Genomic DNA, 13,714 nt, shown 5'->3' with positions numbered 1-13,714 from the left:
CCAATTAATTTCTGAGTTAATTAGGCGGATGGCGTTTATCTGGGTCACGAAGTAAATTAATTTTTAATTTTACCATCAATTTAGTCTCCCAACTCTTGATAATTTTTATGAGGTTAATAATACTACTCAATATTCATTTATTATCGGTATTTATCTTAATCATATTACTTCGAAATTAATCATCCTTTCTCAGAAAATAGTTTTAACACTTTAAACAACTGCATGCGCGCTTCTCTTCACTGATATTTTGTTATAATAATTTGGTTTGCGGTAACACCATGTGTGTATCTACTTGCCAGGTAGAATTTATACGTTGCCTTGGATCGGACGAGTTGGTCTAAAAATCTCACTCCCATAAATGGCCGACCGTGTTAGTCGACGAGGTAAAACGAAAACAAGGCAATCTCGAGGCATGTTTGTGTGGATCATTGTATTCTACTTTTACAACATCTTTCTGCCCATTTTTATGCATTTTATAAAAAAACGGTTACAAACGCTTTTTTAAAGACCAACTCGACCGATCCAAGGCAACGTGTTCCTTTAATTCTACTACCACGGAGTAGATGTTCGGGGGTTTCGGGAGACTTATTTACCAATCTACGACCTGACTGTTAAGTATAAACTTGTGATTTTATTTTTTGTCTGATTGCATTTATTATTCAATAACTTTGTTTTTCAAACCACTACTACATCTACATCTATCCACCATGCACCTGTGTAATCAATAGGCCTACTTGGTAATACGTTAATAAATGACATGTTGTATGAAACTAATACAACAGGAATCCGTACTTTGTTTTCCACTCGAGTATGTTTCTGTTTCAGAACTTCCGGGTTGAAATGCCACTTTGCAAAGTCAAACGTGATGCACTTGCTAGCCTTGGTGTCTTTTTTTGTTTGCATCATGCCGTGGTGGAAACTATTATTATAGCAGGTCAGACCAGTATTAAGGCAGTGGACACTATTGGTATTACTGAAAATAATATTAGCAGAAAACCTTACTTGATAACGAGAAATGGGGAGAGATTGATAGTAAAACATTGTGAGAAACGGCTCCCTCTGAAGTAACGTAGTTTTCGAGAAAGAAGTAATTGTCCACGAATTTGATTTCGAGACCTCAGAATTAGATTTTGAGGTCTCGAAATCAAGCATATGAAAGCACACAACTTCGTGTGACATGGGTGTATTTTTCTTTCATTATTATCTCGCTACTTCGACGACCGATTGAGCTCAAATTTTCACATATGGTCTCGCGTATTCACGTATCGTCATATGGAGAGGAGAAACGTAAAGAATCGCCAAGAAAAAGCAAAGTCATGTACAAATCGTTCATACTCTAACCCAAATGTACGTTTATTGTTGCTGCTTTTCGCTTTTGTAATGTTGAACGTAACTGCGTGACAGAAATGTGTGCTGTGTAAGAAGCCACTATTTGTATTATGATATTATTATGAAAAATCACTTTATTATATGAATGGATACCATGTGACGTCATGAACAGCACGTCCTTGAAAAGCAGCGTACTGGAAATTCTCATAATGTGGTACCTGAAAACGAGCTTTGAAGGTCGTTGTATATTTTCTATGGAGCGTGAAACAAACATGAGTTAATACCACGCAGCACTTCCTTATACAACTCCATTTTGATCCTTATAATGGTCGGTGACTAGTGATGTAGGAGTTTCTACACTGAACCCACTTCACGAATTCTGCAAAAGTCTGGTGAGTTTCTATGTTATTATAACGATCTTTGTGTTACAATTTTGTTCTAATTTCTTCTTCGGGAGTTCAGGGATGGATAATAAATCGCTGGATATACGATCTTTAAAGACACTAGACACTATTTGTAACTATCAAAGACCAGTCTTCTCACTTGGTGTTTCTCAACATATATGCATAAAATAACAAACCTGTGAAATTTTGAGCTCAATTGGTCGTCGATGTTAGTAACGATGTATAGTGTGCTTTCAGATGCTTGATTTCGAGACCTCAACATCTGAGGTCTCGAAATCAAATTCGTGGAAAATTACTTCTTTCTCGAAACTAAACTTCGTTACTACAGAGGGAGCCGTTTCTCGCAATATTTTATACTGTCAACAGCTTCCCATTACTCGTTCGGAGTAAGGTTTTATGCTAATAATTTGTTTGAGCCTTTGAAAACAGTATATCGGTTGTCGTCAATCTAGTGTCTCTCTGACCTTAATTTGAAAACTTCACAATTGACGTGAAACTCAAGAAAGGTCAAATTAATATCAATATAAACTAACGTGGTAGGAAGTACAGCAGTACACTTCACTTCACCTCAAAGAACTGCACTTATGGGGCAAATATATAACTTTGTATCCCCAACTACTTGTTTTTCTTCTTCAGAAATCTGGCAAGATGTTGCAGTTTCGTCACTCAGTGTTGGTTTCGATTGCTGCTTCAGTCGTGTGGTTGAACGTTAGAAGCGAAAGTGAAAATGGTTTGTAAAGTGTTTCTTTCCGAACCATTGTTTTCTCTGCTCCGTGTTATAGGCCTATTTATATACGTTTTGATAAAGTTCCAAATGCTTTCATAACATAGTTTCCATTATGCTTATATTTGTAGTCTGTCACGCAGGCCTCATTGTATTTATATATCACAGCGAGCTGTCATTGTGAAGCAAGTAGGATAAACCATTCCACTTTCATATCATACCACTTTCATATCATATCCATAGGTCAAATTGGGTTTTGTGATGCACTCATTTTCCATCAAATAGACTCCTTGTGATTGTGGGATTGTGGGGGAAGTGTTTATAAGTCTCACACCTCAGATTAAAAGTCAAGGGGATTTTGGTGCGCGGGTCTCTGGTCTTAAAGGCACAAGCCATTACTGGATATACTCACAATATCTGGAAGTGACAAACTGACTTGGTTACGATCATTGGAGAGCTGTTATTAGTATAAAACATTGTGAGAAACGGCTCCCTCTGAATAAACGTAATTTGTTTTAGAAAGGGTTAATTTCTCACTCAATTCAGCTGAAGCCTTTTATAATGCATCATTCTGAAAGCACACAAAGTAATGCAACGAGGGTCTTTTTTTGCAAATTCGATGACCAATTGAACCCAAATTTTCACAGGTTTGTTATTGCACATGTTGGGACGCACCAAGTGAGAATAGTGGTCCATGACAAAGTTAGTGTCTAGTGGCTTTAAGCTCAAATTGAACACCGTTTTGATTTTCATCAGAATTCAGAAACAACTCTCTATACGCTGTGAGATTATTTCACATCTAGGTATTCGTCTAACTGGTGGTCCGGCCACCGTCCCAAACGCCGGCAGAGTTGAGGTCTGGAGTCCGGACGTGTCCGAGTGGATTGCTGTCTGTGATAGCGAGTGGGATTTTAAAGATGCTCAGGTAGTCTGCAGGGAGCTTGGTTTTACGGGGACAGGTCGAGTGAGGCGCAATTCTTATTTCGGCGATGGGAATATAAGCAACTCGTCATCGGTTCAGTATAACTGCTTTGGAAGTAAGTGATGAGTTTCCGGCATCATTGCTGTTCACTTAACAACAACTCAAAATGTTTATTTATTAAAAATGTTCATAACAAAATAATGTTCATGTTGGTCGTGCTACACACCAATTAAATCATCTTGCGAAACCGAATTAGCTGTACTTCTTCGTGGAGCAGATAGTTTTGTTTGAAGGTAGAAGTATATAGAAGAAGACTGAAGTAGAAAAAGAAGTTTAGATGTAGAAGTAGAAGTAGAAGTAGAAGTTTAGACGTAGAAGTAGAAGTAGAAGTAGAAGTAGAAGTAGAAGTAGAAGTAGATGTAGAAGTAGAAGTAGAAGTAGAAGTAGAAGCAGAAGTAGAAGTAGAAGTAGAAGTAGAAGTAGAAGTAAAAGTAGAAGTAGAAGTAGAAGTAGAAGTAGAAGTAGAAGTAGAAGTAGAAGTAGAAGTAGAAGTAGAAGTAGAAGTAGAAGTAGAAGTAGAAGTTTAGACGTAGAAGTAGAAGTAGAAGTAGAAGTAGAAGTAGAAGTAGAAGTAGAAGTAGAAGTAGAAGTAGAAGTAGAAGTAGAAGTAGAAGTAGAAGTAGAAGTAGAAGTAGAAATAGAAGTAGAAGTTTAGACGTAGAAGTAGAAGTAGAAGTAGAAGTAGAAGTAGAAGTTTAGACGTAGAAGTAGAAGTAGAAGTAGAAGTAGAAGTAGAAGTAGAAGTAGAAGTAGAAGTAGAAGTAGAAGTAGAAGTAGAAGTAGAAGTAGAAATAGAAGTATAAGTTTAGACGTAGAAGTAGAAGTAGAAGTAGAAGTAGAAGTTTAGACGTAGAAGTAGAAGTAGAAGTAGAAGTTTAGACGTAGAAGTAGAAGTAGAAGTAGAAGTAGAAGTAGAAGTAGAAGTAGAAGTAGAAGTAGAAGTAGAAATAGAAGTAGAAGTTTAGACGTAGAAGTAGAAGTAGAAGTAGAAGTAGAAGTAGAAGTAGAAGTAGAAGTAGAAGTAGAAGTAGAAATAGAAATAGAAGTAGAAGTAGAAGTAGAAGTAGAAGTAGAAGTAGAAGTAGAAGTAGAAATATGCTAAACAACTCGACCACAGTCCGTTACAGTTATCGATAACTTCCCAGTCTCATAATCGATACGTTGAGAAAAACATTTGAATTGTTGAACTGTATTTTACGTTGTTCTTTCCAAGCTGAACCTAGCCTGTCAAGATGTCCGAAGACTGTTACAGCTGAAAAATCATGCCCAGCAGGAAATACAGCCGGTGTCATATGCACAGGTACACACACACAATTAACTTGATTTCCAGGCACTGGACATTATTGGTAATTAATCAAATAATTGATAGCGTAAAAACCTTACTTGGTAACGAGCAATGGAGAGCTATTGATAGTATAAAACATTGTGAGAAACGGCTCCCTCCGAAGTAATGTAGTTTTTAAGAAATAAGTAATTTCTCACTCTAATAAAATACCTCAGCTGAAGTCTTTTAACTATTATGCATCTAAGTTGGGCAACAGTTGTGTTTTTTCTTTCATTATTCTCTCGCATTTTCGAAGACCAATTGAGCCCAAATTTTCACAGGTTTGTTATTTTATGCATGTTGGGATACACCAAGTGAGAGTACTGGTTTAAAAGCAGTGGACAATAATATTGGCAATTACTCAAAACGTAGCATAAACACCTACTTGGTAACAAGCAGAGCGGGGAGCTGTTGATAGTATTGCTATTCTTCCTGCATGGACATATTCGACTCTGGATTTTCAGGGGTATCTCAAAAACATAACCACATTTTGAAATGATAATTTAAAACATTGTGAGACACGGCTCCCTCTGATGAAATCAACCATCTGAAAGCACACAACTTCGTGTGACAAGAGTGTTTTTTCTTTCATAGTGATCTCCAACTTAGACGACCAATATTAACCCCAATTCTCACAGGTTTTTTATTTTATGCATGTGTGGTATACACCAAGTGAGAAGACTGGTCTCAACGCAACACTGTTAACGAAGGGGATTTTTTAAGTGATACAAAACAAAGGAACGTAGGCCAACACAGGTTGACTACATACAGCGCACGTATAAGGTTTGTTGGGGTGTATGTTTTTCCCTAATAGTGTTTTTTCCCCCTTTGTTCTTGTTTTACTACTAGTTTATTTGATTTATCTTCATGTAGGACCTGGGTATGCCGGCTGCTACCGGGATCACGGAAATGTAGGAAATACCTTCCACAATTATACAGTCAAAAGCAATAATATGACAATTGAACTGTGTTTAAGGTAAAGTTGATGAGCTTCTTATTTAAGTCATCATTTAAAGGCAGTGGACGCTATTGGTAATTACTCAAAATAATTATTAGCATAAAACCTTACTTGGTAACGAGTAATGGTGAGAGGTTGATGGTATAAAGCATTGTTATAAACGGCCCCCCTCTGAAGTAACGTAGTTTTCGAGAAAGAAATCATTTTCCACGAATTTGATTTCGAGAAATTACTCGAAATCAAGCATATGAAAGCACACAACTTCGTGTGACAAGAGTGTTTTTTCTTTCATTATTACCTAGCAACTTCGACGACCAATATTGAGCTCACATTTTCACAGGTTTGTTATTTCATGCATATGTTGAGATACACCAAGTGAGAAGACTGGTCTTTGCCATTTTCCAATAGTGTCCACTGTCTTTAATACATCGACCACAAAAATAATAAGAATGTTATGACCTCATCTTTGAAGTATTGCCAGGAACGGTACAGATGGCATGATGAATAATGGCTCCACACCTCTCTACGCCGGTCTTGAGGATGGTGACAAGTGCTGGTACAACCTGAGGAACCCAAACTTCGTACAACGTGAAAGAAGCGACTCCTCTTGCAACAAGAACTGTACTGGTAATGCTGATCAAATATGCGGTGGTACCAACCCTGGCAATAATGGTCGCCTTTCAATATATGATGGTAAGTTTTCTTAGTAGGGGGTAATAGTTTTCTTGTCAGTTTCTCAGTGTCAGTTTCTTATTCCTTGGGTTGTTTGTTTGTTGGGGTGTTTGTTTTGTTCATCGTTTGTTTGGGTTGTTGGGGTGTTTGTTTGTTTGTTTGTTTGTTTAATTGTTTTTTGTTGGTTGGGTGTTTGTCTGTTTGTTGGGGGTGTTTGCTTGCTTGTTTGTTTGTTCGTTTGGTAGTTTTTTTTTGTTTTTTTTTTGCTCTTAGCGTCCTGTATGTAAGAATTGGATGGGCCGTAAGTATACAGAATTCCGCGGTAATTAGCTGAGCCATGAATTTGGCCCAGATCGATGCTTTGTACGAGATAACCACGGCCTGACTTCAAATTAACTTCCTGGTGCAGAACAAGAGTTATAACTATAACGTTGAAACATTGCTATGCGACTGTATAGACCTTTTCGCAAATACTGGGGCGCGCGCGTAAAGCTTGGAACTAGGTGCATTGTGGTCTAGCTGGTATCCAAATTTGATTCATATCTATCCCACAATGCACCTCATTCAACAGTCTGCGCTTGCGCATTTGTATTTGCGATAAGGTCTATGATCAAACTCAAAAGATCAAGGTCCTCAAAGTAAAAACAAACAAACACACACCAATTTCAATGTCTGTATTGAGTTCTCAACAGCTCTTGGGAAAGGTTTCGATCACTAAATGACCTGTCCTACATGGTTATAGTTGTTTCCAGTCGCCAAAACGCACCACAGGGAAATAAAACATATTGGAAGACAAGAGTCCAGCAACTATGTCGCGAGAGGGCGCTCTGCGCTAGGCTACTGCTCTCACTGCTTCATTGGAGCTATGAGTCTCGTAATCTCGCGAGATCACAGACAACAGTTTATTAACGCCTTGTCTGCAAGTCTAGCTACTGGAAAGGGTTTGAAGGGGAGGCTGGGGGGCATTTTGACCAATCGCACTCCCTACGTTATTGGTTTTTATCTCTTTTTTTTTCAGTAACTCTAAGCTATTGTGATGATCCTGGACTCGTCCCCAATGGTACAGTCATTCATGATCACCCAGTGAACGAATTCTACTTCGGAACCATTATCAACGTTACGTGCGAATCGGGATTTCACCTACAGGGGGCGCCCTCCATACAGTGTTTAATGAGCCAACCTTATGGTGTGGCTTGGAATGCGTCTTTGCCTCAGTGTTTAGGTGAGATAAAGCTCCATATGGGAGACCTTTTGTGCCTCTAGGTGGCAGCAGACTTGCTTACTACGTTGGTCCATCGATCGTTGTGAGCATGCGCAGAACGACATAAACAATAGACATCTGCTGACACCTAGCGTTAAAAAGTATTCCATGGAGTGAAATTAGGTGTGTAAAAACTTATCCGTGAATAGTGATGATTGTACAACGGTAAAGAATAGACGATGTGACCTCTGACGTCACTCGAAAACCATAACATGATTCGCGCGAATACCGCCAGGCAAAACCTTTGTGTTTTGTCAGCCAGCTAGAAAGTGTCTGTAATCTTACCATGACTACGCAACTCGGTGCCCGGCGAAACATGACGTATAAAATTGTTTTGTCAACAGAGGGCGGTTTGAATGTAAACATAGGTCACATCGTCTTCACCTGGCTCATTCGCTTTGGTGTTTTGGATCGGCAGAGTGCGGGGCTCGACTCCCGGTGTGGCAGGAGATGTTGTCCCCCTCCCCCATACGGCGAATTATGCACAAAATACTTCAGATAGCGCCCTCTATTGAAGAATCCTCCTTCATCAACGCCAACGTTAATTTTCCATTATGGGGGACAGATCAATATTGGTCTGATTTTGTTGTTTATATATCCGTTTGTTCTAGCGCCTTACGGTAATCATGACTGTTGCATAATTATAACACTTTTAGTTTTTCACTTTCCTTATGCACATTATTGTTGGTGATGTCAGAGTCACCAAAAACTTCTGAGTCAACCACAACAACACAAGAGACGGGCCAACCATCGACCATACCAACCGACATGGAGCATTGCCAACCAAACATAGGTGAAAATTATTCTTAAAGTAACATTTCCAATGGCAGATAAGGTATGGGCAACATTATCCTTGACCATTAAAAAGGTACACGCAGAGTGTACTCCACCGGTTAATGACCGTAACAACGTACAGCACCGAAAAGCTGTTGGTATATTAAAGCATTGTAGTTAAAACAACGCCCTTCAACCCTTGCGTCATGCAAGATGGCAGCAGCGTGAAAAAAATGTTTTCTTCTTTTTATTTTATTTTAAATAACATAATAACCTTTTCAGTCAAATCCTCTAACCAAGAGTGGCTTTAGATTTGTTTTGGGACAAACTTGCAAAAAAAATGTTTAATAATTTAAAAGTCCACTACACTTTACTTGTTCATAACAGGTACTTTTGTTGGATTAGGAGGTGCTTTCTTAGTCTTCGTTGTCATTACTGTTGCAGTCTTAATCTCGGTTTGTTTAAAGATAAGGTAGGAGGCCTACATGATAATAATAATAATAATAATAGCAAATTTGATGCCCAATGTTTATTAATCGAACCAATTTGGGGTGTCTTGGGGCTTTTGGAAAATTTAAATTTTTCATTTCGTCACGAAATACTGGGTAGGCCTATGCGTATGAACTCGGGTAATTGGTGAGGACTCTATTAAGGGAATGCCACTATAGCCTGAACATCTGACGTCACACTTCGAGGCTTGTGATAACGCACAGCCTGACTGGATGTTCGGCTCCTTACAAATTACTTTGTATGTCACGGTATTAGGTTTTACAGATTGAACCGTTATTTTACCTTGGGTGTGATCCCTGGCAACATGGTATACAGCTACCGGTGATACGCCCTCTTACCGGGCACCCCGAGTCAGACTAAAAGACCTATAGGGAGACCGCCAAAAGTATAGAGCGCCGGTGTCAGATGCAATTGTGTTCGCCATGCAATAATGTCCGCTCCGGACACTCTAGCATTACCAATAGTGTCCAGTGTATATAACATAATACGACAATTTTATTCGAATTTGTGTTTTTGAATTTTATGAACAAACTAGGCGAGGTGCTAGCAAGTCTACCTCGGACCAGTCTCCCAGCACTACGTCTAATAGAGATACTGGAGTTAATCACTACCCATCGAGGAACACGTACCAAGAGCAGATAACCACGTCCCATAATAACGAAAGCTATGATGTACACACCATCGACGATGAAGAAGATGAAGCAAATAATTCCCATGCGGTAGCTGATGACGTCACGAAAAGGCAGTCAGATGGTGTGGGATGGGAAGACAACATACTGTACGAACCGTCATACCCATCGAACCCAGACTACCTTCAAGTTACATAGAATAATAACTATGTAGCAGTTGCTTTGGGGAATGTTGTTTTCCCTCTAGTTTCCTCCATAAAGTCGCTAGACAATATACATCAAATAATTGTTAACATAAAAGCTTTACTTGGTCACAACCAATGGGAGAGCTGTTGATAGTATAAAACATTGTGAGAAACGGCTCCCTCTGAAGTAACGTAGTTTTTGAGGAAGAAGTAATTTCTCACTCAAATAATAAAAGACTTTAGACCTGAAGCCCTTTTTAGGCACCCGAAATTATTTTGTGCAAAAAGGGTAATTTTTCTTCCATTATTCTCTTGCAACTTCGACGACCAACTGAATCCAAATGTTTACAGATTTTGTATTTTATGCATGTTGAGGATACTGGTCTTTGATAAGTAACAAAGGTGTCCAGGGGCTTTAAAGGGAACGATCCCTTTTATTATGTAGATTGTTTTGGTAGTATATTATTATAATACAACTGTGAAAAGTTAATTTTAAAAGGTGGTGGCCCTTTTGAGATATCGCCCCAAAACAGAGCGGTATGTCTGAGCAGGAAAAATATTTTTTTTTTTTTTTTTTTTTTTTTGGGGGGGGGGGAGGGGGAACACACTTGATAATAGAAGTGTGTGTTGGATAGTGAAATAATGGACCCCACCAAATTTTGAATCCTTAAACGATGACCAACATAGGAATTCTTAAGAAAATGGAATACACTTTTTACTGGTTGATTAACTTAATAATAACAAACAGTATAAATATACGAATATTATTCGGAAATGTAAACGCTACACTGAAAGCATGAACATAAAATTTATAAAAAAAAAAAAACATTGCAAAACTACGTAACAGGGCAATTAAATATCTAATGAAAAGATTGTTGAATTAATATAAATCTCATTTGACATAATAATTTACTCAGAGTTTAAAACAAGTGATGCTTCAGCAGAAAATGCTTAAAGCCATTGGACACTTTCGGAACAGAAAAAAAAGTTAAAAGTTCACATATTTACAAATAATTTACAGGGTTTACAGAAGGTAATGGTGAAAACCTTCTCTTGAAATATTATTTCATGAAATGCTTTACTTTTGGAGAAAACACTAAAACAATATCAATTCTCGATATCGAGAATTACTGGTTTATTTTAAACACATGTCATGACACGGCAAAACGTGCGGAATCAAGTGTGGGTTTTCCAGTTGTTTTCTCCCGACTCCGATGACCGATTGAACCCAAATTTTCACAGGTTTGTTATTTTATATACACGAAGTGTGGGCCCTGGACAATACTGTTTACCGAAAGTGTTCAATGGCTTTAAATATTTTCTAAGCAGAAAGGAGCATGATACCAGTCTGTACCAGTCACAAATTGTACATTATTGTGACATGGTACTTTGGTTGGTAATATCTGGTAAGCACAGTTTGTATTGTGCTTACTACTTATTGTTCTTATAAGCAGCTCCATGAAATGGGGATAGAGAAGTTCTCTTGATTGGAGTCCAAGTCACTGACATTGGACAATGAGTTTAAATTTAGTATTCTCAAAATGTAAAGGAGTGAAAAACACCACTCTTTACATTTCGAGCTGACCCTCATCATATGGCTCTTCAAAAAGAGTGGTGGTTATTTCACTCTTTTAGAGGGGTTTCACTCCAGGACAGAGTGAAAAATCACTCAAAAAGATGCAAACTTCAATCTTAAAGAGTGGAAGACCACTCGAAAATGAGTTGTCCTTCATATGGCTCTTGAAAGAGTGCTTTTTCACTCTTTTACATTAAGAGAGTACGTGATTGGTCAGCTTAAAGTTGTCATTCGTTCCATGAGAAGAGATATTGGTGATGTTCTTACGGAGCTGGCTTCCCCATAAAAAGGAGTGTTTTTCTAGTATTTAGCCGCATTATACGATAATCTTTACTTTGTTTTGTCAGAATGATTGTAACAATAGATCTTGATTTTTGTTCACTCAGCTGGCTTGCCTTTTGTCCCCAACCCTTCGCCTTGTTCCTTTAAGGTGACTTGCTGTGCAATTATTTGTTTTATCTAATTTGTTACTGGCACTAGCCAGTTTGCCCTTTTAATGTTTAAAAACAAATTGTAATTCTTAATGTTGTTTTTGTAATTTTTAAACATTTCGATTTTTTATGAATCTCTGTATTTTAAACTTAATTCAGCTTGTAGCTGCGATGTTTGAATGTGTTTTAATAAACCAATAATAATAATAATAATAATAATAATAATAAAAGTTGCTTGTATTGTGTAATTGAAAGTGATAGTACTTGAAAGTTGTCGCATATAGACATTGTTGTAAAAATGTTAAAGTAAATAATAAAATTCTGAATTACCGGGTAAAGAGGAAACAGCTTATTGTGTTAACGTTTCCGAAGTGCTATAAGAAAATAGTTATTTCCATACTGTGCTAAATAAGGATACGTTTTGCCGGATTGGTTATGTCCAAGAAATTTGTATTTGACAGAAACTTTTGTCATAATATCATTCAAATTTGCGGGAAAACTAAAATCGGTTTTCATAACCAAATATACTTTGAAGTAAAACGACTCTCAAAATTCCTTATACTATCGGAAGCCGCTGTTCTAACCACAAGTAACTTTTTGATGCCATTAATTTTAAAGACCTGCTTGAACGAAAATGTCAAGTCGTGAACTTTGCTGAACTCCACTTAAAATGTTTTCGATGAATAAGGAAATCGAGTCATATGATTATAAATAGGTTTCAATTGTGTAAAAAAAAACCAATCATTTTGTATGCCCTTATCCACAGCTTTTCTGCGAGATTTGCGAAAACCCCTGTTACGTAAACACTCTCAAAACGTCATAAGTAGATAAAGCCGCTTTGTTGCAGCGTGGATGTATAACAAAGCAAACTCCCACAAATGACGTCAGCGGCATTGTCCTTTGACGCCCGCTCTCAACGGCAGAAGTGTTTTTAGTTTTTCAAAAAACCTTTAGGTAGGGGCCTGATTTTTCAATCGATAATTACGAAAAGTTCAGAAGTGTACACATATCAAAATTACATTAATAAGGTGAACAAGTGCATTATAAACAAGTAAAAATACCATTTCTGTTGAAAACATTCCGCTCAGGTAGCTGTTTAAGAGTGATTTCCAAATCTACCTTCCCTTTAAGAATACATCACTCATTTGTTGGCAAATAGACAACACAAGTTAATGAAGAAAGATTAGCTTCTGTTTTTCCTTATAGTGGAGGAACCTTCACTTTATATTCTAAAATGATATTAATAGTTCGGGCCAAATATTATGTCGTGCCAGCATTCACAAATGATCACCACAATCGGAATCAGAATAATTTTGTGAGTGGCTCACGCTAAAGCATCTGCATGTCTACTCATTACTTTTTTGTTAAAAAAATTACAGAAAATAATCTGTCAAAATTCGTTCGGAAAAAAACAAAAACCCGGAACAAATAATGGACACTTATTAACATTCCACCCTGCTAATACTATTCAAAAACTATGGCGGCTCAAAGACATCGAAAGTACATAATTATACGTGATTATCCACGATTTGTGCCTAAAATCGCAATCATTATCTTATAAATTTTAACTTTTACGATTTTGGCCGTGATGCGAAAATTGTACGGAAGTATTTACGTGTATGTACGACATTTGCCCCACTCCACAAATATTACATAATATTCAGAATTTGTGACCCACATCGCAAATATTCACGTAAATATTAACGTATGTTCGATTTCCCTTCTGATCTTACAAAACACATCTATTTTTGTGTTTATAGACACCTATTAGGTTGAGGGGTTGAGGCTTCCTGTTCGAAGTTATTCAACCACATGAACTCACTAAATCCATTACCAGAAGCCCATAGGAAATGCACTTGAAACGACACAGCATCCCTTGCCTTAGTAGAACTATTTCTCTGTGTTAAAGGATCTGGGTAGTTTTTGTAGGACACAAAACACAATGTACACAGATT

General features: G+C 37.6%; 1 protein-coding gene across 1 annotated transcript; it reads left to right on the top strand.

Annotated features, from left to right (window-relative positions):
• The first annotated feature begins 1,329 nt into the window (after nt 1-1,329).
• Nucleotides 1,330-10,363, top strand: LOC139952327 (uncharacterized). Its single transcript, XM_071951432.1, has 10 exons — nt 1,330-1,721; nt 2,370-2,463; nt 3,261-3,494; nt 4,653-4,739; nt 5,637-5,739; nt 6,194-6,414; nt 7,412-7,615; nt 8,352-8,447; nt 8,816-8,900; nt 9,474-10,363. Exons 2-10 carry the CDS (start codon nt 2,382-2,384, stop codon nt 9,763-9,765), a joined length of 1,404 nt encoding a protein of 467 aa, XP_071807533.1. The 5' UTR covers nt 1,330-1,721; nt 2,370-2,381; the 3' UTR covers nt 9,766-10,363.
• Nucleotides 10,364-13,714: the final 3,351 nt, after the last annotated feature.

The sequence above is a fragment of the Asterias amurensis genome, chromosome 20, assembly GCF_032118995.1.
Source record: "Asterias amurensis chromosome 20, ASM3211899v1".
NCBI classification, from domain to species: domain Eukaryota; kingdom Metazoa; phylum Echinodermata; class Asteroidea; order Forcipulatida; family Asteriidae; genus Asterias; species Asterias amurensis.
Note: the sequence above shows the minus strand (reverse complement) of the source record. Positions and strands in the feature narration are given on the sequence as shown.

Bases quoted from the DNA above. Each gene is read 5' to 3' on its own strand.
- LOC139952327 (XM_071951432.1), top strand. From the start codon at position 2,382: ATGTTGCAGTTTCGTCACTCAGTGTTGGTTTCGATTGCTGCTTCAGTC. The intron at 4,740-5,636 runs GTACACACACAC...ATCTTCATGTAG, and splicing joins AGCCGGTGTCATATGCACAG to GACCTGGGTATGCCGGCTGC. The intron at 5,740-6,193 runs GTAAAGTTGATG...TCATCTTTGAAG, and splicing joins ACAATTGAACTGTGTTTAAG to TATTGCCAGGAACGGTACAG.